Genomic DNA, 25,097 nt, shown 5'->3' with positions numbered 1-25,097 from the left:
TTACTTGGAGGTAGAGAAATCAATATTCATACCCCTGTGTAATAAGCTGCCCAAGCGAAATTTGAGATGCTGTTCCAATCCATATGGTATCTATGATCCTATGTCATGGGATTGCAGATCCTGGCTTTCTCAACATAACGATGGTGAATTCCATCAAAACAGGGCTCCACTGCTAGACTCTACTTGGAATCCACCAACACAGTAGAGTGACTGTTGAACCATAACTTCCATTCAGCTGGTCCTGGCACTGATGAATGTTGGGATGAATGAGCCCAACATTCTTGCTGCAGGATTAGGAAATGTGTTGGAAGGAACTGCAGACGCTTGTTTTACACCGAAGATAAAAGGACAAAATGTTGGAGTAACTCAACGAAACAGGCAACATCTCTGGAGGGAAGGAATGACATTTCGTGTCAAAATCCTTCTTCAGATTGAAGTGTGAAGACCCGAAATGTCACCCATTCCTTCTCTTCAGATTTCCACAGTGGCACAGCTGGTAGAGCTGCTGTTTCACTGTGCAAGAGGCGCAGGTTCGCTCCTCACCTCAGGTGCTGTCTGTATACAGTTTGTCATTTCTCATTGTGACCATAGCTTTCCTCTGGATGCTCCGGTTTCCTCCCACATCCGAAAGATGTGTGACTAGGTTAATTTTCCTCTGTAAATTGTCCCTTTTTTGGGGGAATGTATAAGAAAGTGGGATAGTGTGAATGGGTGAACGATGGTCGGTGTGGGTCGAAGGGCCTGTTTCCTGTTTCTCTAAACAAAACTAAACATAACTTGGGAATAATACCCGCCCTATTGCCATTGGTGAACTCTGCTTGAAATATATCCCAGAAAGTGAGAAACTCTTCAAATTAAGATGAGGAAATTAGAATCATATTTTTTTCAATTACATTTCTTTCCCCATATTTAATCACCTTCCGTTCCACATATTCAAGAGAGATTTAGCTCTTAGGGTTAACGGAATCAAGAGAAATGGGGAGAAAGCAGGAATGGCGTAGTGATTTTGGATGATCAGCCATGGTCATATTGAATGAATGGCAGTGTTGGCTCGAAGGGCCGAATGGCCTACTTCTGCAACTATTTTCTATGTTTCGATGTATTCCACAGCTTCTGATTCTAAATTGAATATGACTGCATGTAGCTGGTTATCCTGTGATACCAACCCTATGTGTCATGCTAATATGGGCAGAAACAAAGGTTTCAAACTGGGCATTAAACCTAACCCTTTCCTCCTACTCCCAGTGGGAATTGCGGAATAACAATAGGTTGTTTCTTCCTCTTTCCCCCCATTCAAGAACCCTAACATTTGCCTTCATGATTTCCTTGAGATGTAGCCACATCTGGGATTGCTGTTCTCAATTTACAGATTGCCTATAAGTGCAATAAATGAATCAGCTAAACCAGCAATAAATTACTACTAGACGCAAGGAACTGCAGTAGCTGGTTTACAGAAAAAGACACAAAGTGCTGGAGTATTTCAGCGGTGTCAGTCAGCATGTTGTTCAAGAAGGAACTGCAGATGTTGGAAAATCGAAGGTAGACAAACGTGCTGGAGAAACTCAGCAGGTGCAGCAGCATCTATGGAGCAAAGGAAATAGGCAACGTTTTGGGCCGAAACCCTTCTTCAGTCAGTCAGCCTCTCTGGAGGTCATGGATAGGTGATAGTTCCAGTTGGTACCCTTCTTCAGTGGTACAGGGGTGGGGGGGGGGGAAACTGAAAAAGGAGGCGGAGGTGGGACTGTGGTGGGGGTGGGGTGTGGGGGGGGGGGGGGGGGCTATAGGGGGGGGGAGAAACCTGAAAGGTGGAAGGGGATGAGAGAGGAAGGGGGGTGGGGGGGGGGGGGAGGTGGGTGACTCTTGAGCATGGAGGTGGGTCACGGGGGGGAGTGGGGGGGTGGTTGTTGGGGGGGGGGGGGGTATAGGCAGTTTGGAGTGGACACCGGGTGGGGGGGGGGGGGGGGGGGTGGGAGGAGGTTGCCCTCTCCCATTGGTACGGAATTTTTGCATTTTTCAGCTTGAAATTGTGCAATATGGTGCATACTGTAGCGAGTCTTATAACTTACACTTGAATGCAATATATATGCTTTAAATTGGATTGGAGCGTTTTTGAAAGGGCGGTGGCTGTGCGATCACTGATCACTGGCCTTGGGGGTACCCAGTGAGGGAGTGGAGCAACCGAGTGGGGAGAGGGTGTGGAAGAAGGGTAGGAACGTTTTGAAATTTGATGTATTAAAATCATGTTTTAGTGCACTGTAGAAGTATGATTTCAATGTTTTTTGTATGAAGTATTTTAAGCTGTAACTTTTTAAGGGGTGACCTTATCCACACAAAGGGTGATGGGTGTATGGAACAAGCTGCCAGAGGAGGTAGTTGAGGCAGGGACCATCCCAACATTTAAGAAAAAGTTAGACTGATACATGGATAGGACAGGTTTGGAGGTATGGACCAAAAGCAGGTAGCGTAGCTGGGACATGTTGGCGGGTGTGGGCAAGTTGCACCGAAGGGCCTGTTTTCACACTGTATCACTCTATGACTACATTATACCTCCACCATGCATGAATGCTGCAAAATCAAGTGATCGAGTTTTATTGCCATATGCTCAAGCATAGAAACATAGCAAATAGGTGCAGGAATAGGCCATTCGGCCCTTCGAGCTAGCACTGCCATTCAATATGATCATGGCTATTCATCTAAAATCAGTACCTCTTTCCTGTTTTTTTCCCCATATCCCTTGATGTCGTCAGCCCCAAGAACTAAATGTAACCCTCTCTTGAAAACACCCAGTGAATTGGCCTGCACTGCCTTCTGTGGCAGAGAATTCCACAGATTCACAACTCTCTGCATGAAGAAAGTTTGTCCTCATCTCAGTCCTAACTGCCCCCCCCCCCCTTTATTCTTAAACTGTGACCCATGGTTCTAAATGCCCCCAACATCGGGAACATTTTTCCTGCAGTTACAGTAAGTGAAAATCTAGCAGGCAAGCAGGATGCTTTCACCACCACCCCCATTTGAAGTCCACTATCTTCCACCGTATCTACCCAGTGGTTGGTACTTACTTCCAGCAGCCACTGGTTGTCCTCCAGGATGCACCGAGCCGCAGCCTGGTCCATGCCGGTCACCTGGGCGAATTCGACACAGAGACTCTCTCTCTCTCCCCCCCCCCCCCCTCTCTTCCGCTCTCTCTCTCCTCCCCCTCTTCCGCTCTCTCTCTCCTCTCCCCCCCCCCTCTCTCTCTCTCCCTCTCTCTCCCTCTCTCTCCCTCCCCCCCCTCGCCCTATCTCCTTCTCTCTCTCTCTCTCTCCCTCTCTGTCTCTCTCTCTCTCTCTCTCTCTTCCCTCTTCCCTCTCCCCTCTCTCTCTCTTCCCTCTCTTCCGCTTCCCGCCTCTCTCTATCCCCCCTCTCTTCCCCCTCTCTCCCCCCCTCTTCCCCCTCACTTTCCCCCTCTCTCTCCCCTCTCTTTCCCCTCTCCCCTCACTTTCCCCCTCTCTCCCTCCCACCTTACTCTTCCCCTCTCTCTTATCCCCCCTCTCCCTCTCTCTCCCTCAGTCTATCCCTCTCTCTCTGTATCTCTCCATGTCTCTCTCTCCATTTCTCTCTGTATCTCTCTCTGCCTCTCTATCTATCTCTCATTCTGTGTCTCTCTCTCTCCCATCTGTCTGTCTCTCACCCCCTCTCTCTGTGTCTATATATCTCCCCCTCTCTCTCCCTCTCCACACACTCTCCCCTCTCTCTCTTTCCCCTCTCTCTCTGTCTCTCCTCTCACCTCTCTCTTCCCCCTCTCTCCTCCTCTCTTCCCCATTTCTCCCTCCTACCTCACTCTTCCCCGTGCCCTCTCTCCCCTCTCTTTCTCCTCTGTCTCTATCTCTTTTTCTTTGCCCCCCATCTCTCTCTTTCCCCCTCTTCCCCCTCTCTCTTTTTACCACCCCTCTCTCTTCCCCTTCTCTCTCCCATTCTCTTCTACTCTCTCCCCCCCTCTCCACCCCCCTCCCTCTCTTCCCTCTCACCCCTCTCTCAATCCCCCCCTCTCCCACCTCTCTCTCCCCTCTCCCCCTCTCTCTCTCCCCACCTCCCTTTCCCCTCTCTCTTTCCCCTCACTCTCCCCCCCTCTCTCTCCCCTCTCCCTCCCCCCCTCCCTCCCTCTCTCTCTCTCCATTCACTCCCCCCCCTGTCTCTCCCCTCTCTCTCCTCTAACCCCCCCCCCCCCCCCCCCCCCCTCTCCCCCCCCACAGTCTCCCTGCCTCTTCCCCTCTCTCTCTCTCTCCACCTCCCTTTGAGAGTCTGTCCCTTCGGCACAGAGACTATCGCGGCAGCGGCCAACGCCTCTGACGCCCAGGACACTCGCACTGTCCGGAGCGCTCCATGGCCAGAGCTGCAGCGAGCGACACGCCAGCCCCGGCAAACACTCGTCCGTCCCCGCTCCCCGCATCTGTTCCCGCCGCTGGTTCTGCTCCCGTCCCCTCCCACAGCCCCGGCTCTCCAACACCCGCGGACCCTGCAGTTTATCCAAGTTTTGAAATTTTCGTTGATCACAAAATTTCTCACTACTGAGCGTGAGAAATGTCTGATGAGCGTGAGGGCGTGAGAGTTTGCTTGAGGGCGTGAGTCTCACGCTCAAAGCGTGAGAGTTGGCAGCCCTGTAATGATCAATCATAAGTGTGGCCTCATGTGATAAAAATATATAAGCAACGTGTTCTGTAAGTTGCAGTTTGCTCTCCGTCATCAGTTGTCAAACGCCCTGTATTAAACGATGTTCTTTGCCTTCCAGCTAATGACACATTCTGCAATGAGACGTCCAACTAACACTTGGCGTCTCTGGATGCTCCTGGGAAGTTTGGTGCAGCCCAGCGGTGCAGATTGCGAAGCGGCAAAGAAGGATGTCGAGTTGGACATGAACATGCAGTACAACTTTTCAAGCTTTCATGCGGAAACTGTCATCCAGAACTTGGTCCACCACAACCAGCGCATTTATGTTGGGGCAACAAATAAGATCTACGTCCTGAATAGTAACTTAGAAAAGCTCTTTGAGTTCAAAACAGGCCCCGTACTGGAGTCCGTGAATTGTTCGCCGTGTGCAAACTGTGCGGAAAGGGAAAAGCACTCGGAATCTGTGTGGAGTAACAACACCAACATGGTCTTGCTGGTTGAAACATTCTATGGAGATCATCTTATTAGTTGTGGCAGCGTGAGAGGTGGTGTCTGTTTCCTGCACAATCTCCAGGAAGATGCTCCTGACAACTTTTCAAGCAATGCCAAGTGTATGTATTCATTGTCCAACAACAACCGTGGCATGTGTCCCGACTGCATTGCCAGCCCCCTGGGGACAAAGATATTGATGACAAAGAGTGATGGATTTGTGAAACTATATATCGGTGCAACGCTGAGTTCCGCAATTCAACCAATACTGTTACCTTCAGTATCCATAAAGAGGTTGAAGGAATCCGAAGATAGCTTTCAGTTTGTCTCTGAACATTCGTACATGGATGTTATTCCACAATTCAGGGATGCCTATCCAATTAAGTATCTTTATGCTTTTGAAAGTGGGGACTATGTGTACTTTTTAACAGTGCAACGTGAAAGTTTGCACTCCCAGTCATTTCACCACCAGAATTATTCGGCTATGCACCTCTGATCCTTATTTGAACTCGTATGTTGAAATGCCACTCGAATGTATTGTCAGTGAAAAGAGAAGGAAGAGATCCTCTGATATTGAAGTGTTCAACATCATTCAGGCAGCATACGCAGCCAAACCAGGCGCCGATCTTGCCAAACAGTTGGGGATTTCTATTGAAGAGGATGTACTCTTTGCAGTATTTGCGCAAAGTAAACCAGAGTCTTTGGAACCTGCCAACAGATCAACTGTCTGTGCATTTTCAGTGGAATCCATCAATCGATTCTTTGAGATATTCATCGACAAATGCCAGAGAGAAAGCCTTCCAAAAGGTCTTTACCATTTCCACGGTGGTGCCGATAGATACTGCGTCAATAAAGTAAGCCGATTAGAGTTGTATTTAAGTCATTGTATTGTAAATGAGAACTCTAGGAGGCCACGGTGGTGCAGTGATAGAGTTGCTGGCTTTCAACCCCGGAGACCCGGGTTCGATACTGACCACGGGTACTGCCTGTCATTCTCCCCGTGACTGCGTGGGTTTTCTCCGGGATCTTCGGTTTCCTCCTACACTCCAAAGACGTACAGGTTTGTAGGTTAATTGGCTCGGTGTATGAGTAAATTTCCCCTAGTGAGTGTGGGATGGTGTTAATGCGCGGGGATCGCTGGTCGGTGGGGACTCGGTGGGCCGAAGGGCCTGTTTCCGCACTGTATCTCTAAACTAAACGAAAGCAAACTGATTTATGAAGCACTAAAGACATATTGTCCTGCTATTACATTTCAAATGCGGGGAGGTCACCAATCGTGTCTTTAGTGATGACAAAATTAGAAATTCAAAATGGGTTTTAGGTGCATTACACAAGATGAATTTTTGTTATCAATTTGATCACTGTAACAGATGAGTCGCCTTTTTTCCACTCATTATGAATGGAAAGAGAGATGATAGGCTCTCAGTGATGTCATTGTGTGAATGCCTAAAGCACTTTTATCAATTTCCTTTCTCTACGTTGTGTAACAGTGTCATTGACTCGTTTACTTGAAACTAATGAACACCTCATTTGAAGAGAATACTTGCAACATTTAAAAACATGTTATGGGGTGAGAAGACTTTTGTTCTTTAAAACCAATTTTGCATTTATTAATGATGTGTGCAATATTACAAAAGACCATTGGAATAAGGGGTATGCCATCTTCCACAATCTTTTAACACATGTTCTATTGATTTCTTCTTCCTGACTAATAACCAATTCATTGCTCTCAGCAAATGAAAGCAATCCCATCACTATCACCTTCTCAGGCAATCTATTCCAAATATTCACTGTTTCAACACCCTTCTCTTTTTTACATTCTGGGCAATGCCCTTTAGTTTAGTTTAGTTTAGAGATACAGCGCAGAGACAGGCCCCTTTGGCCCACCCACCATGTCCGCACCGACCAGCGATCCCCACACACACACACTAGGGACAATTTTACATTTACACCAAGATAATTAACCTACAAACCTGTACGCCTTTGGAGTGTGAGTGGAAACTGGAGATCTCGGAGAAAATCCACGCAGGACATGGGGAGAACGTACAAACTCTGTACAGATAACACCCGGAATCAGGATCGAACCTGGGTCTCTAGCTAAGCCACCCTATTCTCTTGAGAAATTCTTTCCCAATGAGTTCAGGTGCCACAGTGTTCATGACTGGCTTCAACATCATCTAGCTGCATCCTTGATGCACATGATGCACTCATGCATTGAGGCTTCTGTGGGGCATATACAGTGATATCAATCAGTGCACGGTACAATTGTTGTAACATTTGTGATTGAACGGCATGTATGAAAGCACTCGGCCACAGAAACTCACCTTCTATGAAGGCCGAGCACCGATAATGTTTCATTCATCCTTAAGTTCCCGCTATGCAGATAAACATATTGATCCTCACAGTGCCAGTGCCAGGTGGCAGGGTGGCGCAGCGGTAGAGTTGCCGCCTTACAGCGCCAGAGACCCGGGTTTGATCCTGACCACGGGTGCTGTCCGTACGCAGTTTATACGTTCTCCACGTGACCTGCGTGGGTTTTCCCCGAGATCTTCGGTTTCCTCCCACACTCCATAGACGTGCAGGTTTGTAGGTTAATTGGCTTGGTATAAATGTAAAATAATGTTCCTAGTGGGCGTAGGACAGTGTTAATGTGTGGGGATCGCTGGTCGGTGCAGACTCGGTGGGCTGAAGGGCCTGTTTCCGTGATGTATCTCTCAACTAAACTAAACTGGTGGTTAAACAACTCCCATATGTCGGATATGTACTTAGTGAATATCAACTGCTCCCAGTTTACTCCCCCAAGCTCTTGCCCAATAATGTATCATTTTGTGCACATCCTGCAAGGTCCAGACTTGTCACTATTCAAAACTATCCTGCCTCCTTATGTTGTCTTACAATCACACACACAGATTGAAAGATTTCCTTGGAATAAATAGCTATGAAGAAGCTATGACGAAGCTGTACTGACGAACAGTTAGCATTATTTTGGGGGGAGTCTTTGAAGAATCTGCCTGCTAAACATAGAGAAAACTTCAATGCAGTCATTTGCCTCAGCGCCACGTTTTGACTTGCAGACCTGTCTGCTGCTCAGACTAGCAATGTCTTCAGTCCCGACAGCTTCCAAGAGGGTGAACCTGTTTTAGCGGTACATCGGTCTCCTGTACTCCAGGCTTCTTTCCCTTCCTTATCGTTACCCACCTTCCCTCTTCCGGTAATTTTGGTGTAACAATCTCGCTGTAGGTCCTGTCCAGGAAACTCTCCTTTTCCCGGATGATCCTCTCCAGTTCCCTAACACGGCCTTTCAGGAGCTGGACACACTTTCCCCAGTTGTAGCAGCCACAGGCACCAGCAGTGCCCCTGACCTCCCACATCCTGCAAGCATCACACTGACTCAGCTTGCCTGTCATTTCTTCACCGCGTCTCACACTCTCCAACTTTTGGCGTCATGTTTTTTGTTTACTATCCTGTCCTGCATCTTACGTATACTACACTAATCTGTGGCTAAAGCGAAGGAACTGGGAAAGCTATTACAGAAGTAAGCATCATATCATCTGTCCGCTGCTTGACCATATTAAAATATATATATATTTCTGGAACTCAAACAGATCATGGATATTTAATGCAGAAAATGGACAAGTGTCTTTTTTTTAAAGTATTGATTAAAACCCTTTAAATTTCTTGAAGGAACATCATGCGAACATTGAATTCATTAGTTCTGTGAGTGTATCCATACCTCTTTGTTTAATTACACAAATTGACATGGCAAATTGATTTCTGCCTGTGAAGGCACTTACATTGTGATAGACTGTGTCTCTCATGAGGTGATATTAGTGTCTGGTAATGGTCAATATTGATTTGTTTTGACTATGATTGCACAAATGAAGCAAAATCCACAAGTATTGTGCAAGGAAAAATTCAGACCTTTAACTGAGAACATTTCAAAGCAATTTGAAAACAATTTACTTTCCACCAGACCGTATGATGACTTTGTGTAAGCATTAATGTTAGCAGGCTGAATCTAATCTCAATGTACAGTAAGTCAGTAACTCTACAGGTGCACTGTTGTATAGAGACAGGGGCCCGGGTTCAATCCTGACTACGGGTGCTGTCTGTACTGAGTTTGTACGTTGTCCCCGTGACCGCGTGGGTTTCCTCCGGGTGCTCCGGTTTCCTCCCTCATTCCAACGACGTGCAGATTTGTGGGTTAAATGGCCTCTGTAAATTGTCTCTCGCGTGTGGGATAGAACTAGTGTATCGAGATTATTGGTCGGTGTAGACTTGGTCCCACACTGTACCTGTAAACTAAACGAAGCACAGGATATGAAAATTGGATTACATTTCTACCACAAAAGATGGTTATTCAGCGCCATAGCAAAATTAGAATATATTCTATTGAATGACTATATGTTCACCATGTTTCTCTTTCTGTGAATACTGCCTACATTGGAGTGATCTTCGCCTGTTTTTATTTCCAATGTCAGCTTGCCAGCAGTATGTTTCAGTATGACAGCTATATTTCATGATTCTTGTATTAACAGGCAAATATAATTCATTATGCAATCTTTTTTAATTCCATCTGCACCCAAAGCACAAGCTTTGAATAGCATTTCAACCATTTGTTTTGCAAAGTGATAATGATAAGTGAATTGTTATTCAAATGGCAAATAACGGGTGCACAATCTGTGCGGTGACAGGAAGAGGAGATTGCTTTGAAGGATAAAACCTTCATTTGGCTGGCTATCCTTTGTGTGGGTGGTTGTTAATGATCCCTGTTCAATTATCTTCTCGCATTGTTTGGTCAACTTCCTTTTGATCCCCAAAGTTACATCGCTGTAGATATCACCCCAAGTCCACTGTGTGTCAAATTCTGAATGTTTCCATGTAACATGTGCAGAATATGGTAGCACACTTAGGCAACTCTGTAGGCGACTGCCAGGACTAGTTTAAATGGATTTCACCTGCGACACCTGGCGACAACCTACCACAGTACCTACCACAACCTACGACAGCAAAAATTGTCGCCACTGTTGCCGAAAAATTTTCCTCACTGTCACCCAAAAAATGGCCGAGGTGGGACAGGCCCATAAGGAATGTCAATGAACTGTAAGACCTGGGGGTGCAAGTCCAGAGTTGCCTGATAGTGGCAAATCAGTTTAATAGGGTGATGAGGAAGTCATATGGAATTTTTGCCTTAATAGTTCAGGGCAGTCTAAAGAAGGGTCGCGACCCGAAACGTTCAATCCACGGATGCTGCTTGTCCCGCTGAGTAACTCCAACACTTTGTGTCGATCTTCCATAGAATATAAGAGTTGGATGGTTGTGTCTGCAACTTTACAATGTCGAAATTGGTTAGGCCACACATAGAATATTGTGTGTAGTTCTAGTCTCCACACGACAGGAAGCAAGTTATTGTATTGAAGAGAGCGCAGAGGAGATTCACCAGAATGATGTCTGGCTTTGAGGACTTTATTTATGAGGAGAAATTAGATAGGCTGGGCTTGTTTTCCATGGAATAAAGGAGGCTGTGGGATGACCTGTCAGAGGTATATAACATTATGAGAGACATGGATTAGGTAGATAGTCAAAATATTTTCCCGTGGTGGAGGGGATGGCATAGGTTTCAATTGAGAGGAAGAAGGGGATTTGAGGGGAATGCATTTTACACAGAGAGTGTCTGAGATCTGGTATGTGCTGCAAAGAAGGTGGTGGAATCTGAAACAATTATTACATTTAAGAAACATTTGGTCAGGCACAAATTGGAAAGGATTTGAGTATAAGAGCAGGGAGGTTCCACTGCAGTTGTACAGGGTCTTGGTGAGACCACACCTAGAGTATTGCGTACAGTTTTGGTCTCCTAATCTGAAGAAAGACATTCTTGCCATAGAGGGAGTACAGAGAAGGTTCACCAGACTGATTCCTGGGATGGCGGGACTATCATATGAAGAAAGACTGGATAGACTCGGCTTGTACACGCTAGAATTTAGAAGATTGAGGGGGGATCTTATAGAAACTTACAAAATTCTTAAGGGGTTGGACAGGTGAGATGCAGGAAGATTATTCCCGATGTTGGGGAAGTCCAGAACTAGGGGTCACAGTTTAAGGATAAGAGGGAAGTCTTTTAGGACCAAGATGAGAAAATCATTTTTTACACAGAGAGTGGTGAATCTTTGGAATTCTCTGCCACAGAAGGTAGTTGAGGCCAGTTCATTGGCTATATTTAAGAGGGAGTTAGATGTGGCCCTTGTGGCTAAAGGGATCAGGGGGTATTGAGAGAAGGCAGGTACGGGATACTGAGTTGGATGATCACCCATGATCATATCGAAGGGCCGAATGGCCTACTCCTGCACGTATTTTCTATGTTTCTATGTTTCTGAGGCATTGAAGAATTTGGTCTCAATGCAGGAAAATGGAGCTACTATAGATGGGCAAGACCATTGTCATGGGCATGTTGGGCCAAAGGTCCTGCTTCTGCGCAGTTGCAATTACCATGACTCTTTGATTCTCATTGACATCTCCTGTCGATACAAATTCCACAAATGCCCTCAATTTCCACGTAGTTAGAAGGCAACATTTTCAAATACTGATTAGATAAACAGTAAACTGTAGTTTATTTGAACCAAATGATGATCATCAAAGTCTTGTGTGTGTAACAAGGTGAACGCTACATTGTGTTTGACATTAATATAACGTTTAACATAAAAACATAGAAAATAGGTGCAGGAGTAGGCCTGCACCGCCATTCATTGTGATCATGGCTGATCATCCACAATCAGGAACCCGTGCCTGCCTTCTCCCCGTATACCCTGATTCCGCTAGCCCTGAGAGCTCCATCTAACACTCTTTTAAATCCATCCAGTGAATTTGGCCTCTGCTGCCCTCTGTGGCAGGGAATTCCACAAATTCACAACCTCTGGGTGAAAAAGTTTGTTCTCATCTCAGTTTTAAATGGCCTCCCCTTTATTCTTAGACTGTGGCCCTTGGTTCTGGACTCCCCCATCATTGGGAAAAATGTTCCTGAATTTAGCTTGTCCAGTCCTTTTATAATGATGCATTTCTATAAGATCCCCTCTCATCTTTCTAAATTCCAGTGAATACAAACACAGTCTTTCCAATCTTTCCTCATATGACAGTCCCGCCATCCCGGGGATTAACCTCGGGAACCTGCGTTGCACTCCCTCTTCTTCTTATCGAGTCCACACACAAGATTAGAAGTTGTTCAGCCAGAACTGAAAACACGTCTCGGCATCTGCATACAATGGTGTCTGTCTTGTGCTTCTTGTGCGTGGCGATGGAAAGATTGGTGAAAACAAGGCCGCGACGTGAATGCTCTTTCCTTGACCCCGCTGCACTCCCTCAATAGTAAGGATGTCCTTCCTCAAATTAAGAGACCAAAACTGCACACAATACTCCACGTGTGGTCTCACCAGGGCCCTGCACAACTGCAGAAGGACCTCTTTACTCCTATACTCAAATCCTCTCGTTATGAAGGCCAACATGCCATTAGCTTTCTTCACTGCTTGCTGTACCTGCATGTTTACTTTGACTTTCAGTTAAACTGCATGTTTACTAACGTAAGTTTTATATACGCTGAGGTTAAAGTCACTATATTGTGTGGCTAAAAGAAATGTTACGAGCAGTCTTTCAGCTTCAACCCTTCTATAGGAGCTTATTAAATCATTCATCAATTCTATTTTTTTTTTAAATTAAAACTGTCTTATTAATGTGGAACAAGGATGATTGAGTTAGTATTAAGGCTATAAATTCAACTCGTAAAGATTGTTTTAAGGGGAGGAATCAATGTTCCTGCTCTCCCACATGCACTAAGCCATGCATTTGGTGTTAATGCCAGACTCCACTTGAATGTAGTAATGGTACATTAACATCCGGGAAAGGAAAGGAAAGGAGTAGCCAATGATGCATGTTGCAACAAATTCACCACTGCAGTTATGTAGTTATTGGCCTGTTTTTACATAGCATCATAATGAATGTGGCTATGAAAGATATTGTAGTCTACGGCTGTGCTGAGCAACATGAAATGGCTTGTAGCCTCAGCTCAAGGTCGAAGTCAAAACCATTTCATGTTCAGAATTGCCTCCAAGCTGAAATAGACATTGTTAGGCAGATTTGATTTCACAAAGAATTTTAAAGTACCTTTCAGCATGTTATTACTTTTATGTTTGTCTAGTTTTTTCTGTATCTGCTTGTAGTTTCAATGTCAAGAAGTAATTCGTCACATTGTACAAATTAATCACAGTTCAAAACACAAACCACTTGATCCACAAACTACACAGATGAATTTCATGCAGGTCACTGGGCCTCAAAATATGTGACTATGGACGGCACAGTGGCATAGCGGTAGAGCGAGGTCATAGCTACTGCCTTACAGCGCCAGAGACCTAGATCTCATTACGGGTGCTGTCTGTACAGAGTTTGTACGTTCTCCCCGTGACCTGCGTGGGCTTTTCTCCGAGATCTTTAGTTTCCTCCCACACTCCAAAGACGTACAGGTTTGTAGGTTAATTGACTTAGTATAGGTGTAAAATTGTCCCTAGTGTGTGTAGGGTAGTGTTAATGTGTGCAGGGATCGCTGGTTGGTGTGGACTTGTTGGGCTGGAGGGCCTGTTTCCACGCTGTATCTCTAAACTAAGCTAAACTAAACTAAACCCGTTTTTTCCATTGTGTAGTTCGACCAAAGTAGAGCAATGTCATTTTTAATTAGTTTAGTTCAGTTTAGAGATACATCGCGGAAACAGGCGCTTCGGGCCACTGGGTCTGCGCCAACCCCAGCGATCTCCGCATATTAACACTATCCTACATCCACTAGGGACAATTTTTATATTTACCAAGCCAATTAACCTACAAACCTGTACGTCTTTGGAGGTAAAGCAAAGGAGTGGAAGTCAGTTGGGAAGGTTGTTAGCAGTTAAGGGCCTGTCCCACCAGCATGCGACTCCGTGCGGCAAGCGCAACCTAACATGGTCGCTTGAGCCGTACGACCTCGCGGGGCCGGTCCCACTTCGACCGCCGGAGCCGTATGGAGTTGTGCGGAGCTGGTCCCGACATCGCGCAGGGCTCCAAAAAACTGACACTGTCCAAAAATTCCGCGCGGCAACGGCCTGCCAGCCCGCAGCCGCATTGAAGCCGTACGCAACGTCTTGATGCCGTACGCAGCGTCTTGATGCCGTACGCCACACGCGAACTTTCCGCTGACTTCGCTCGAACTTCATGTCAACTCGTACGGGATCACTCGACCTCCGCGCGGCCCCCGCTTCTGGTTTGGTCGCGCTTGCCGCATGCAGTCGCATGCTCGTGGGACAGGCCCTTTAAGATCTGTGCAAGATTATCCCGTCAGCGTCAGTGCCTCCTGCAGCACTAGGTAACACTGTGGGACAGGCAGCATCGCTGGATAGAAGGAATGGGTGACGTTTTGGATCAAGACCCTTCTGAATTTGACGAAGATCTCGACCTGAAACGCCACCCATTCCCGTCCAGAGATGCTGCCTGCCCCTCTGAGTTACTCCAGCAGGTTGTGTCTATTGTTTGTGTAAACTAGCATCTGCAATTCCTTCCCACACACCTCCTGCAGCCCTCGTGCCGTTTGTGATCAGTTCACTTTCCCCCTCCACTTGTTCTTTGTAGCTAATTGGAGAAAACAAATGTAATTAAACACAGCAAACACGTGCAAAGTTGCAGTGAGATATGGGGCAGAGAGAGTATTCATAGTGATTATTCTGAGTCAACTTAAGTATTTCAAGCATTTGTAGAATAATATGTCGGAAGGAACTGCAGATGTTGGTTATACACCGAAGATAGACTCAAAGCTGGACTAACTCAGCGGGACAGGCAGAGAGAAGGAATGGGTGACGTTTCGCGTTGAAACCCTTCAGACTGAGAGTCGGGAGAAGTAGAGAAGGATAAGGCGTAAAAACAGATCAAGGCAAATGCCGATAAGGAAATGTTGAATGGCACATCGTAAGCTGAGGACAAGGTGACAAGGAAGCATACAATCAGTAACATTAATCAGAATGACAGTGAAACATCGGAATAAAACCTGGAAAAACATTAAGATGGATACTTTGGGGAAATGAATGACTATGGCAGTTTGTTCTTAATGAAGTTTTGACATGCAATTACTTCCATTACACCATGGATTTGTCTCGCATGTAAGGTGTTGTGTTGTAGTGTTCAAGCTGACATTGAGCGACAGTCTCCATCACAGGTGATAGACTATCGACTGACATCTGTTAAAAACCTACTGACTCCCACAGCATCTAGACTGCATTTCTTCCCACCCATTTCCTCTGTCTACGGTGCATCTGCGCCCAAGATGAGGTGTTCCATAGCAGGACATCCGAGACATCCTCATTCATTAGGGAATGGGGGGTCCCCTCTTCAATCATGGATGAAGCCCTCACACGTGTCACCTCGGTATCCCGTAGCTCCAGTCTTGCTCCCCCTCCTCCCATTTCATAACAGGGACAAAGTCCCCCTAGTCCTTACATTCCACCCCATCAGCCATCGCAAACAGCACATAATCCTCCAACGGGATCCCACCACTTGTCACATCTTCCCATCTCCACCCCTTTCCACTTTTTGCTGAGACCGTTCCCTCCGCAACTCTCTGGCCTATGAAGTGATCTCCCGGTTGCCAAACACTTTAACACTTTAACGAGTCCCGCGACGCCATCTTGGCCACGAGGAGCGCCTTCAACACTCACCAGGACGCCTCCTCCACCAACCTCCACGCTGATGCTGCCGCCGCCGACCCTCACCTGCCCACCGATAACGCCCAGCCTCGCCGCTACGGTAACTCCGACTTTCTTCTCCCCGCCGATTCCTCCGACCCTCGCCGCTCTCTGGGACAACCTAGCCTCATCGCCGCACCGGGCCTACCCTACGCCGCCGTCTCACCGGGCCTCCCCAACATCGCCGCCGGACCCGACCCCGACCCACCGGGCATCGCCGCGGGACCGGGGCCTTCCCAGCATGGCCGCTGCACCGCACCCCGCTCATCTCGTCGCGTTCCCGGGTTGGCCGAGCCTTGCCGCCGCGCCGACCATCCACCCACCGGGACCTCCCACACATCGCCCGCGGACCCCGACTCAACCGACCATCGACGCCGAACATCCGATCCGCTGACCCGCGCCACTGGACTCTTACCATCGGGTCCGTTGACCCACGCCTCTGGACTACCACCATCGGGTCCGCTGATCCCCGCCACTCCACCTCCCCCCAACAACCCACAGCCGTCGCCTTACCTGGAGCCTGGACTCTCCACTGGGCCTGAAGCCCTCACGCTGCTCACTCCCTCTCTCCTGGGTTTGACTCCACTGGGTCCTAGTGCCAGTCGACCCAGCCTTGCTCACCTCAGTGGCAGTTCGACTGAGTCTCCTCCCCCCACCCCCTCTAACTGTAAGTCTCCTCCCCCCACCCCCTCTAACTGTGTGGCCCCTGCTCTTCCCCACCCACACCACAGCCCTCTCACCCCCCCCCCCCCTGACCACCCACCACCCCCCCCCCCACACACACCGCCTCGTCCCCACCTGCCTTCCTCCAGACCCCAACCCCCATCCCTGTCGAGTGTTCACCATCCCCCCCGACCTCCCCCTCTCCAACACCGAACGGTCCGTCCTCAACAGAGGTCTTACCTTTGTCCCCCTCCGTCCCCACCTCAATGAATTCCGCGCACACCACGACTTGGAGCGCTTCTACCGTCGCCTCCGCCTCACAGCTTTCTTCCATGGGAAGGAGTCCTCGCCCCCCACTGATGACCCCTTTTCCCGTCTCCAATGCACCCCCTCCTCGTGGAACCCCCCTCGTGGCCAATTTCCGGCTTTAGAACTTTTTATCGCGACATCAACCGCCTCAACTTCTCCACTCCCCTGTCTCACTCCAATCTCTCACCACAGGAACGCTCTGCCATCGACTCACTCCGCAACAACCCAGATTTGGTTATCAAACCCGCTGACAAGGGAGGTGCCGTGGTAGTCTGGCGCGCCGATCTCTACAAAGCTGAGGCCACGCGCCAACTATCGGACACCTCCTCCTACTTACCCCTGGACCATGACCCCACTGACGAGCACCAGGCCACCATCTCCAGCACCATCACCAACTTCATCCACTCCAATGCCCTACCCGACCGAGCCTCCAACCTCATCGTTCCCCAGCCCCGCACAGCCCGATTTTACCTTCTCCCTAAAATCCACAAACTTGATTGTCCCGGAAGACCCATTGTCTCCGCCTGTTCGTGCCCCACCGAACTCATTTCCAAATACCTTGACTCCATCCTATCACCCTTGGTTAAATCCCTCCCTACCTATGTCCAAGACACCTCAGACACTCTCCGTCGTCTCCGCGCATTCAATTCTCTAGGCCCTCACCCCCTCATCTTCACCATGGACGTCCAATCACTATACACCTCCATCCCCCACCACGATGGTCTCACAGCCCTCCGGTTCTTCCTCGACCAGAGAAGCAACCCATACCCAGCCACTGACACTCTCCTCCGCCTAGCGGAGCTGGTCCTTACCCTCAATAACTTCGAGTTCGACTCCTCCCACTTCCTCCAAATACAAGGCGTAGCTATGGGCACACGCATGGGCCCCAGCTATGCCTGCCTATTTGTAGGTTACGTCGAGCAATCCTTGTTCAATACATACCAGGGCCCCATCCCCAACCTCTACCTCCGCTACATCGACGACTGCTTTGGTGCCACCTCCTGCACCCGCACACAACTGACTGACTTCATCCACTTCACCACTAATTTCCACCCGGCACTGAAATACACCTGGACCATCTCCGACACTTCCCTACCATTCCTTGACCTCACTATCTCCATTGCAGGTGATAGACTTATAACCGACATACACTATAAACCCACTGACTCCCATGGCTATCTGGACTACACTTCTTCCCACCCTGCTTCCTGTAAGGACTCCATCCCCTACTCCCAATTCCTCCGTCTACGCCGCATCTGCTCCACGGATGAGGCGTTCCACACCAGGACATCTGAAATGTCCTCACTATTCAGGGAACGGGGGTTCCCCTCCTCCACCATAAATGAGGCTCGCACCAGGGTCTCTTCCATACCCCGCAACACTGCTCTCTCTCCCCATCCCCGCACTCGCAACAAGGGCCGAGTCCCCCTAGTCCTCACCTTTCACCCCACCAGCCATCACATACAAAAAATAATCCTCCGTCAGTTTCGCCACCTCCAACGTGACCCCACTACTAGCCACATCTTCCCATCTCCCCCCATATCTGCCTTCCGCAAAGACCGCTCCCTCCATAACTCCCTTGTCAATTCTTCCCTTCCCTCTCGGTCCACCCCCTCCCCGGGCACTTTCCCTTGCGGCCGCAGGAGATGCAACACTTGCCCCTTTACCTCCCCCCTCAACTCCGTTCAGGGACCCAAGCAATCGTTCCAGGTGCGACAGAGGTTTACCTGCATCTCTTCCAACCTCATCTATTGCGTCCGCTGCTCTAGATGTCAGCAGATCTATATCGGTGAGACCAAGCGGAGGTTGGGCGATCGTTTCGCCGAACACCTCCGCTCGGTCCGCAATAACCTAGCTGACCTCCCGGTGGCTCAGCACTTCAACTCCCCCTCCTACTCCGCCTCCGACCTCTCTGTCCTGGGTCTCCTCCATGGCCACAGCGAGCAGCACCGGAAATTGGAGGAACAGCACCTCATATTCCGTTTGGGGAGTCTGCACCCCGGGGGCATGAACATCGACTTCTCCCAATTCTGTTAGTCCTTGCTGTCTCCTCCCCTTCCTCAGCTCCCCTGCTGTCTCCTCCCACCCTCCAGCCTTCCGGCTACTCCTCCTTTTCCCTTTCTTGTCCCCACCCACCCCCACCCCTGATCAGTCTGAAGAAGGGTTTCGGCCCGAAACGTTGCCTATTTCCTTCGCTCCATAGATGCTGCTGCACCCGCTGAGTTTCTCCAGCTTTTCTGTGTAACCTTCGATTCTCCAGCATCTGCAGTTCCCTCTTAAACACTTTAACTCCCCCTCCCATTCCCATACTGACCCTTCTGTCTTGGGCCTCCTCCACTGTCAGTCAGGCCCAGCACAAATTGGAGGAACAGCGCCTCATATTTTGTTTGGGCAGCCAACACCCCAGCGATATGAATATTGATTTCTCTAACTACAAGTAACCCTTGCTTTCCCTCTCTCTCCCTCCCTCCCTCCCCCACCCTAGCTGTCTTGCTGCTTTCATTGTTCATATCCCTTCATTCTCACAGCCAACTAAGGCCCATTGTGGAGTCCACCTTTCCTGAGTCATCGGTGATGGTTCAGACTTGTTCTGTACCTTTTCATACTTCTAGTTCCCTTCTCCACTAACGCTCAGTCTGAGGCAGAAGCTCTTGACCCGAGACGTCACCTATTCCTTTTCCCCAGAGATGCTGCCTGCCCCACCGAGTTACTCCAGTGTTTTGTGTCTATCTGTGGAATGGCCGTAAATGTGTCTGTGGATGCTCAGTGTTAATCGTTACATACTATAGCTTCAAACTTGAATAAACAAGCTTGCTGAAATAACTCCTTGCGCAATAGTGGGCCATTCACAGTAACATTATTACCTTGAACATAATTAGCTTGCGGCAATGATTTTCCTCACTAAAATGATCCAAAGTGAGATAGAAACCTCACCCACTGCGTGCATCATATCTGTCAACAAAGCTCCTTTCAGCATTATACGGAGGAGACTATTGCTCAGCAAGATTCACAGAATAGACTTTTATTTTGAATTGTGTGGTGTGAAGTGTGGCTGACAGCATGTGTTCCTGAGGTTGTTTGAACCATGAATAGGCTGCATTTCATTGAAGGCTTATGATTCTGAGTGTAAGCATTTATTTTTAATCTTCTGTTACTAATTGTGATTTAAACGCAATACGGAGGTTATTTATTTTTTTCAGCGCTGCTTCAGCCTCTGCACAATGTCACAGTTGTTTATCCATGTGGCTTGCAACAAATGGCAAGCAACGTGTGTTTCTGATTGTCCAATCTGACAAACATTCTGAATGCAAACTTGAGTACATGGTCTTTTCTTTCGATTGTGGATTTATTGTAAGATTTGCCATGTATATTGCTGTACAGGTAGTTCAGCTATAATGCTTGTTTCCAAAACAGAATTGGATGAAATTGATGATTTACCAATTGATGAATTAGGGGACACTGTTTGTTTTGGGTGCATTGGTTATAATGTCATAGAGGGATACAGTGTGGAAACAGGCCCTTCGGCCCAACTTGCTCACACCGAACAACATGTCCCAGCTACACTAGTTCCACCTGCCAGCATTTGGTCCATATCCTTCCAAACCTATCCTATCCATGTGCTTGTCTAGCTGCTTCTTAAATGTTGGCAGCGTGTTTTATACATACACCACCTGATCAAGAACTAGTGTTTTTAGTTTAGTTTAGAGATACAACGCCGAAACTGGCCCTACGTCCCACCGATTCCCCGCCGACCAGCGATCCCCACAAACTTGCATTAGCCTACACACACTGGGGACAATTTACAATTATGCCAAGCCAATTAACCTACAAACCTGTACTTCTTTGTAGTGTAGGAGGAAACCAAAGATCCCAGAGAAAACCCATACAGGTCACGGGGAGAATATACAAATTCTGTACAGACAGCACCTGTAGTCAGGATTGAACCCGGGTGTCTGGCGCTATAAGGCAGCAACTCTACTGCTGCGCCACCGTGCCACTCACTTTGAAAATTAACATGCTGAAAATAGGCAGCATTGGAAAAAAATCCTTTTTACATCTAATCTCCCCGCAATCACCAGACACTGTTGTCACTCACGTGCACACCTGCTAGTTACACAGTGGAAGGCCATTGAAATTGGCAAGAAATCACTTGTATTAATATAATAAAACTCTATTAAACATTGGAACGTTTTGCAAAAAAAAAATTATTTTTGAAAATCCTGTAGTAAAAATAACTTTGTTAAAAGTCTGAAACTCTCCAGCCCCCCCCCCCCACCCTCCTTTTCCCATTGATGCAATTATTTTTATAATGAAAATTTCTGCAGCCTGAAGTTTCACAGGAATGCAACTATTCGCGTTATAACAAACGTGACCTATACTTGGGATCATTCAATACTGTTTGATATTAAACAAATAAACTTAAGTGGAAAATTTAATCATTTTGTTTTCATTCCGCCCTAGAATTGCCCTGAAATTGACCTCAAAAGATCAAAGTAGTAATTCCCAGCACAGATTAACATTCCCTGGCGTTTTATACTGGTAAAGGTGGAAACTAACCACATTCACAAATCTATGCTCACTCCCAGTTTGAAATGATCACAGTGGTAAGATTCTGCTGATTATACCTGTTGACCTTTAGGGAGACTCTGTCTGTTAAACCACGTACCTCGCATTCACTGATATACTTTTGCTGGTCTTTTTTCCTTCATCCTCTTTATGAAGCAACTTCTAATCCTCGGTGACTTTAATACCTCGTTGGTTGACCTTGGAGTTCAGTGCCCCACTGTCCTTACTTTCTGTCTGCCCATAAACACCAACTAAACTTCTCATTCATTTTCTTCATCTTGTCATCCCACATATCTTTACCAGTCCCATCATGTCAGTCACTGACAGGCCTTTCTTCATTCATCAGCAGCATCTCTGGAGAAGGAATGGGTGACGTTAAGACAGAGTCAAGACACTTCATCCATTCCTTCTCTCCAGAGATGCTACCTGTCCCCCTGAGTTACTCCAGCATTCTGTGTCTGTCTTCAGTGTAAACCAGCATCTGCAGTTCCTTCCTACTTGGGATTTTAATGATGGGAAACTCAGCCATGGTAATGTCACTGAGTGTCAAGGATGGGAGCTGGAATTGGAAGTGTGTGAATTTGACGCCACTTCTCAGCCCATGTCTGAACATTGCCCGAGTCTGGCTACGTGCATGGGCTGAGACATTCCTAATAGAATAAACATTGTGCAATCATCAGCAAACATTCCCTGGGTGAACGTATGACAGCATCAAGGTCATTGATGAAGCAACGACTGTTGGGACTTGGATGCTGTTCAGTGAACTACAGCTGTGATTTTTCTGGGACAAGGAAGAACCACTGGAATTATCAATGAAAAATATTAACCATAACCGAGTATTTGTAATTTTCTATAGATTCCTCTGCCAGCATTCTCCCAGGTGATCATGTACCAGTGATTTAGGGGAGGATACGGAGTGCTGGAGTAACTCAGCATTACTGTAGAACATGGGTAGGTGATCTTTCAGGTCAAGACCCTTCTTCAGACTGATTGTGGGGGAGGGGCAAGCTGGAAATGGGGAGAGGCAAGACCTACATGACAGGTAATAGGTCGACGTAGATGAGGGGGAGTTTGATAGGTTGGAACAAATGCCAAAGATATGAAAGGAAGGTGGGTCCACACTTGCTTTTCTGTCCTGGGCCTCTTCCATTGCCAGACAAAGGCTACACGCAAACGAGAGGAACAGCATCTCATATTCCACTTGCATAGCTTGTAATCCAACGGTATAAAACGTTGAATACTATAATTTCAGGCAATCCCTCACAGACCCACTAATCCCCCCCTCTCTTCTCACCAACAACCGCCCCCCCCCCCCCCCCCCCCCCCCCCCCCCCCCCCCCCCCTTTTCATGTCCCCTTTCCCTCCACTATGCCCCACCTAGACACCAACCAATTTCCTCCTTCACTAACCCACCCCCCCCCCCTCCCGCCACTTCCCACCCTCTGGCTTTACAATGCACAACTCTTCAAACCTAATCACACCTTCCTTTCTTCCTTATCTCTGGCCTTTGCTCCAATCATCTGCCTGTCAACCCCCCACCCCCGCCTATGTTGACCTATTATGTGTCACGTTTAATCCTGCCTCTCCCTTCCAGCTTTCTTCTCCCCCCTCAACAATCAGTTTGAAGACAGGTTTGAACGCGAAAGGTTACCTATCTCTGTTCTCCAGGGATGTCGAGTGACCTACTGAGTTACTCCATCACTTTGTGTCCTTTGGTGTTTTAACCAGCATCTGCAGTTCTTTGTTTCTACATTTAGTGTAGGGTTTTGTGCGAGAAGATGGCAGCATACAAACTTCTTCAGCTCAAGCCTGCAACCTGAACATAACAGATATTGGTTACTTGACTCAGACAAATTGTTACGCAGAAGATTGCCTGTGATAAGAAGCAGAACTTTCATTTTCAGTTCAGTTTATTGTCACGTGTACCGAGGTACACTCTTCCAACTGGCATAAATCTCTCTGTAGACTTTGAAAATCTACTTCATTATCCACAACACCACCTATCTTTGTATCATCTGCATACTTACTAATCCAATTTACCACACCATCATCTAGATCATCAATGTACATGACAAACAACAGTGGACCCAACACAGATCCCTGTGGCACCCCACTAGTCACTGGCCTCTAACCTGACAAACAGCCATCCACCATTACTCTCTGGCATCTCCCATTCAGCCACTGTTGAATCCATCTTGCTACTCCACCATTAATACCCAACAATTGAACCTTCTTAACCAACCTTCCATGAGGAACCTTGTCAAAGGCCTTACTAAAGTCCATAAGTACAACATCCACTGCTTTACCCTCATCAATTTCCCGAGTAACCTCTTCAAAAAATTCAAGAAGATTAGTCAAACATGACCTTCCAGGCACAAATCCATGTTGACTGTTCCTAATCAGACCCTGTTTATCCAGATGCTTATATATATATTATCTCTAAGTATCCTTTCCATTAATTTGCCCACTACTGACATCAAACTATCAGGTCTATAATTGCTAGGTTTACTCTCAGACCCCTTTTTAAACAATGGAACAACATGCGCAGTACGCCAATCCTCCGGCACTATTCCGATTTCTAATGACATTTGAAATATTTCTGTCATAGCCCCTGCTATTTCTACACTAACTTCCCTCAATGTCACACGGAATATCCTGTCCGGACCTGGAGACTTATCCACTTTTATATTTCTCAAAAGTGTCAGTACTTCCTCTTCTTTGAATCTCATAGTTTCCATAGCTACTCTACTTGTTTCCCTTACCTCACATAATTCAATATCCTTCTCCTTGGTGAATACCGAAGAAAAGAAATTGTTCAATATCTCCCCCATCTCTTTTGGCTCTGCAGATAGCTGTCCACTCTGACTCTCTAATGGACCAATTTGATCCCTAGTTATCATTTTGCTATTAATATAGCTGTAGAAACCGTTTGGATTTACTTTCACCTTACTTGCCAAAGCAACCTCATATCTTCTTTTAGCTTTTCTAATTTCTTTCTTAAGATTCTTTTTACATTCTTTATACTCAAGCACCTCATTTACTCCATGCTGCCTATAATTATTGTAGATCTCTCTCTTTTTCCGAGCCGTGTCGAATTTTCCTTGAAAACCATGGCTCTTTCCAATTTTTACTATTTCCCTTCAACCGAACAGGGACATAAAGATTCTGTACTCTTAAAATTTCACCTTTAAATGTCCTCTATTTCTCTTCCACATCTTTCCCATAAAACAAAATGTCCCAATTCACTCCTTTTAAATCCTTTCGCATCTCCTCAAAGTCTTTTCTCCAATCAAAAACCTCAACCCTAGGTCCAGTTCTGACCCTCTCCATAATTATATTGAAACTAATGGTATTGTGATCACTAGTCCCGAACTGTTCCCCAAAACATTACTTTGCCACCTGACCCGTCTCATTTCCTAACAGGAGGTCCAGCACCGCCCCCTCTCTAGTAGGTACCTCTATGTATTGCTGCAAAAAACTATCCTGCACACATTTTACAAACTCCAAACCATCCAGCACATTTAAAGAATGTGTTTCCCAATCTATGTGTGGAAAATTGAAATCTCCCACAATCACTACCTTGTGCTTACTACTAATATCTGCGATCTCCTTACATATTTGCTCTTCAAATTCTCGCTCCCCATTTGGCGGTCTATAATATACCCATATAAGTGTTGC

At 47.1% G+C, this 25,097-nt stretch overlaps 1 protein-coding gene across 1 annotated transcript in view; it reads left to right on the top strand.

Moving 5' to 3' along the window:
• The window catches only part of met (MET proto-oncogene, receptor tyrosine kinase), a 236,937-nt gene that overhangs the window by 54,168 nt on the left and 157,672 nt on the right, over positions 1 to 25,097 (top strand). The window contains 2 exon segments of the mRNA XM_055649985.1: positions 4,769 to 5,602; positions 5,604 to 5,990. Of these exon segments, the coding sequence (XP_055505960.1) occupies positions 4,772 to 5,602; positions 5,604 to 5,990 (1,218 nt within the window). The 5' untranslated portion in view covers positions 4,769 to 4,771.

The sequence above is a fragment of the Leucoraja erinacea genome, chromosome 19, assembly GCF_028641065.1.
Source record: "Leucoraja erinacea ecotype New England chromosome 19, Leri_hhj_1, whole genome shotgun sequence".
Lineage (NCBI taxonomy): Eukaryota > Metazoa > Chordata > Chondrichthyes > Rajiformes > Rajidae > Leucoraja > Leucoraja erinaceus.
This window is presented reverse-complemented; position numbering and strand designations above follow the sequence as displayed.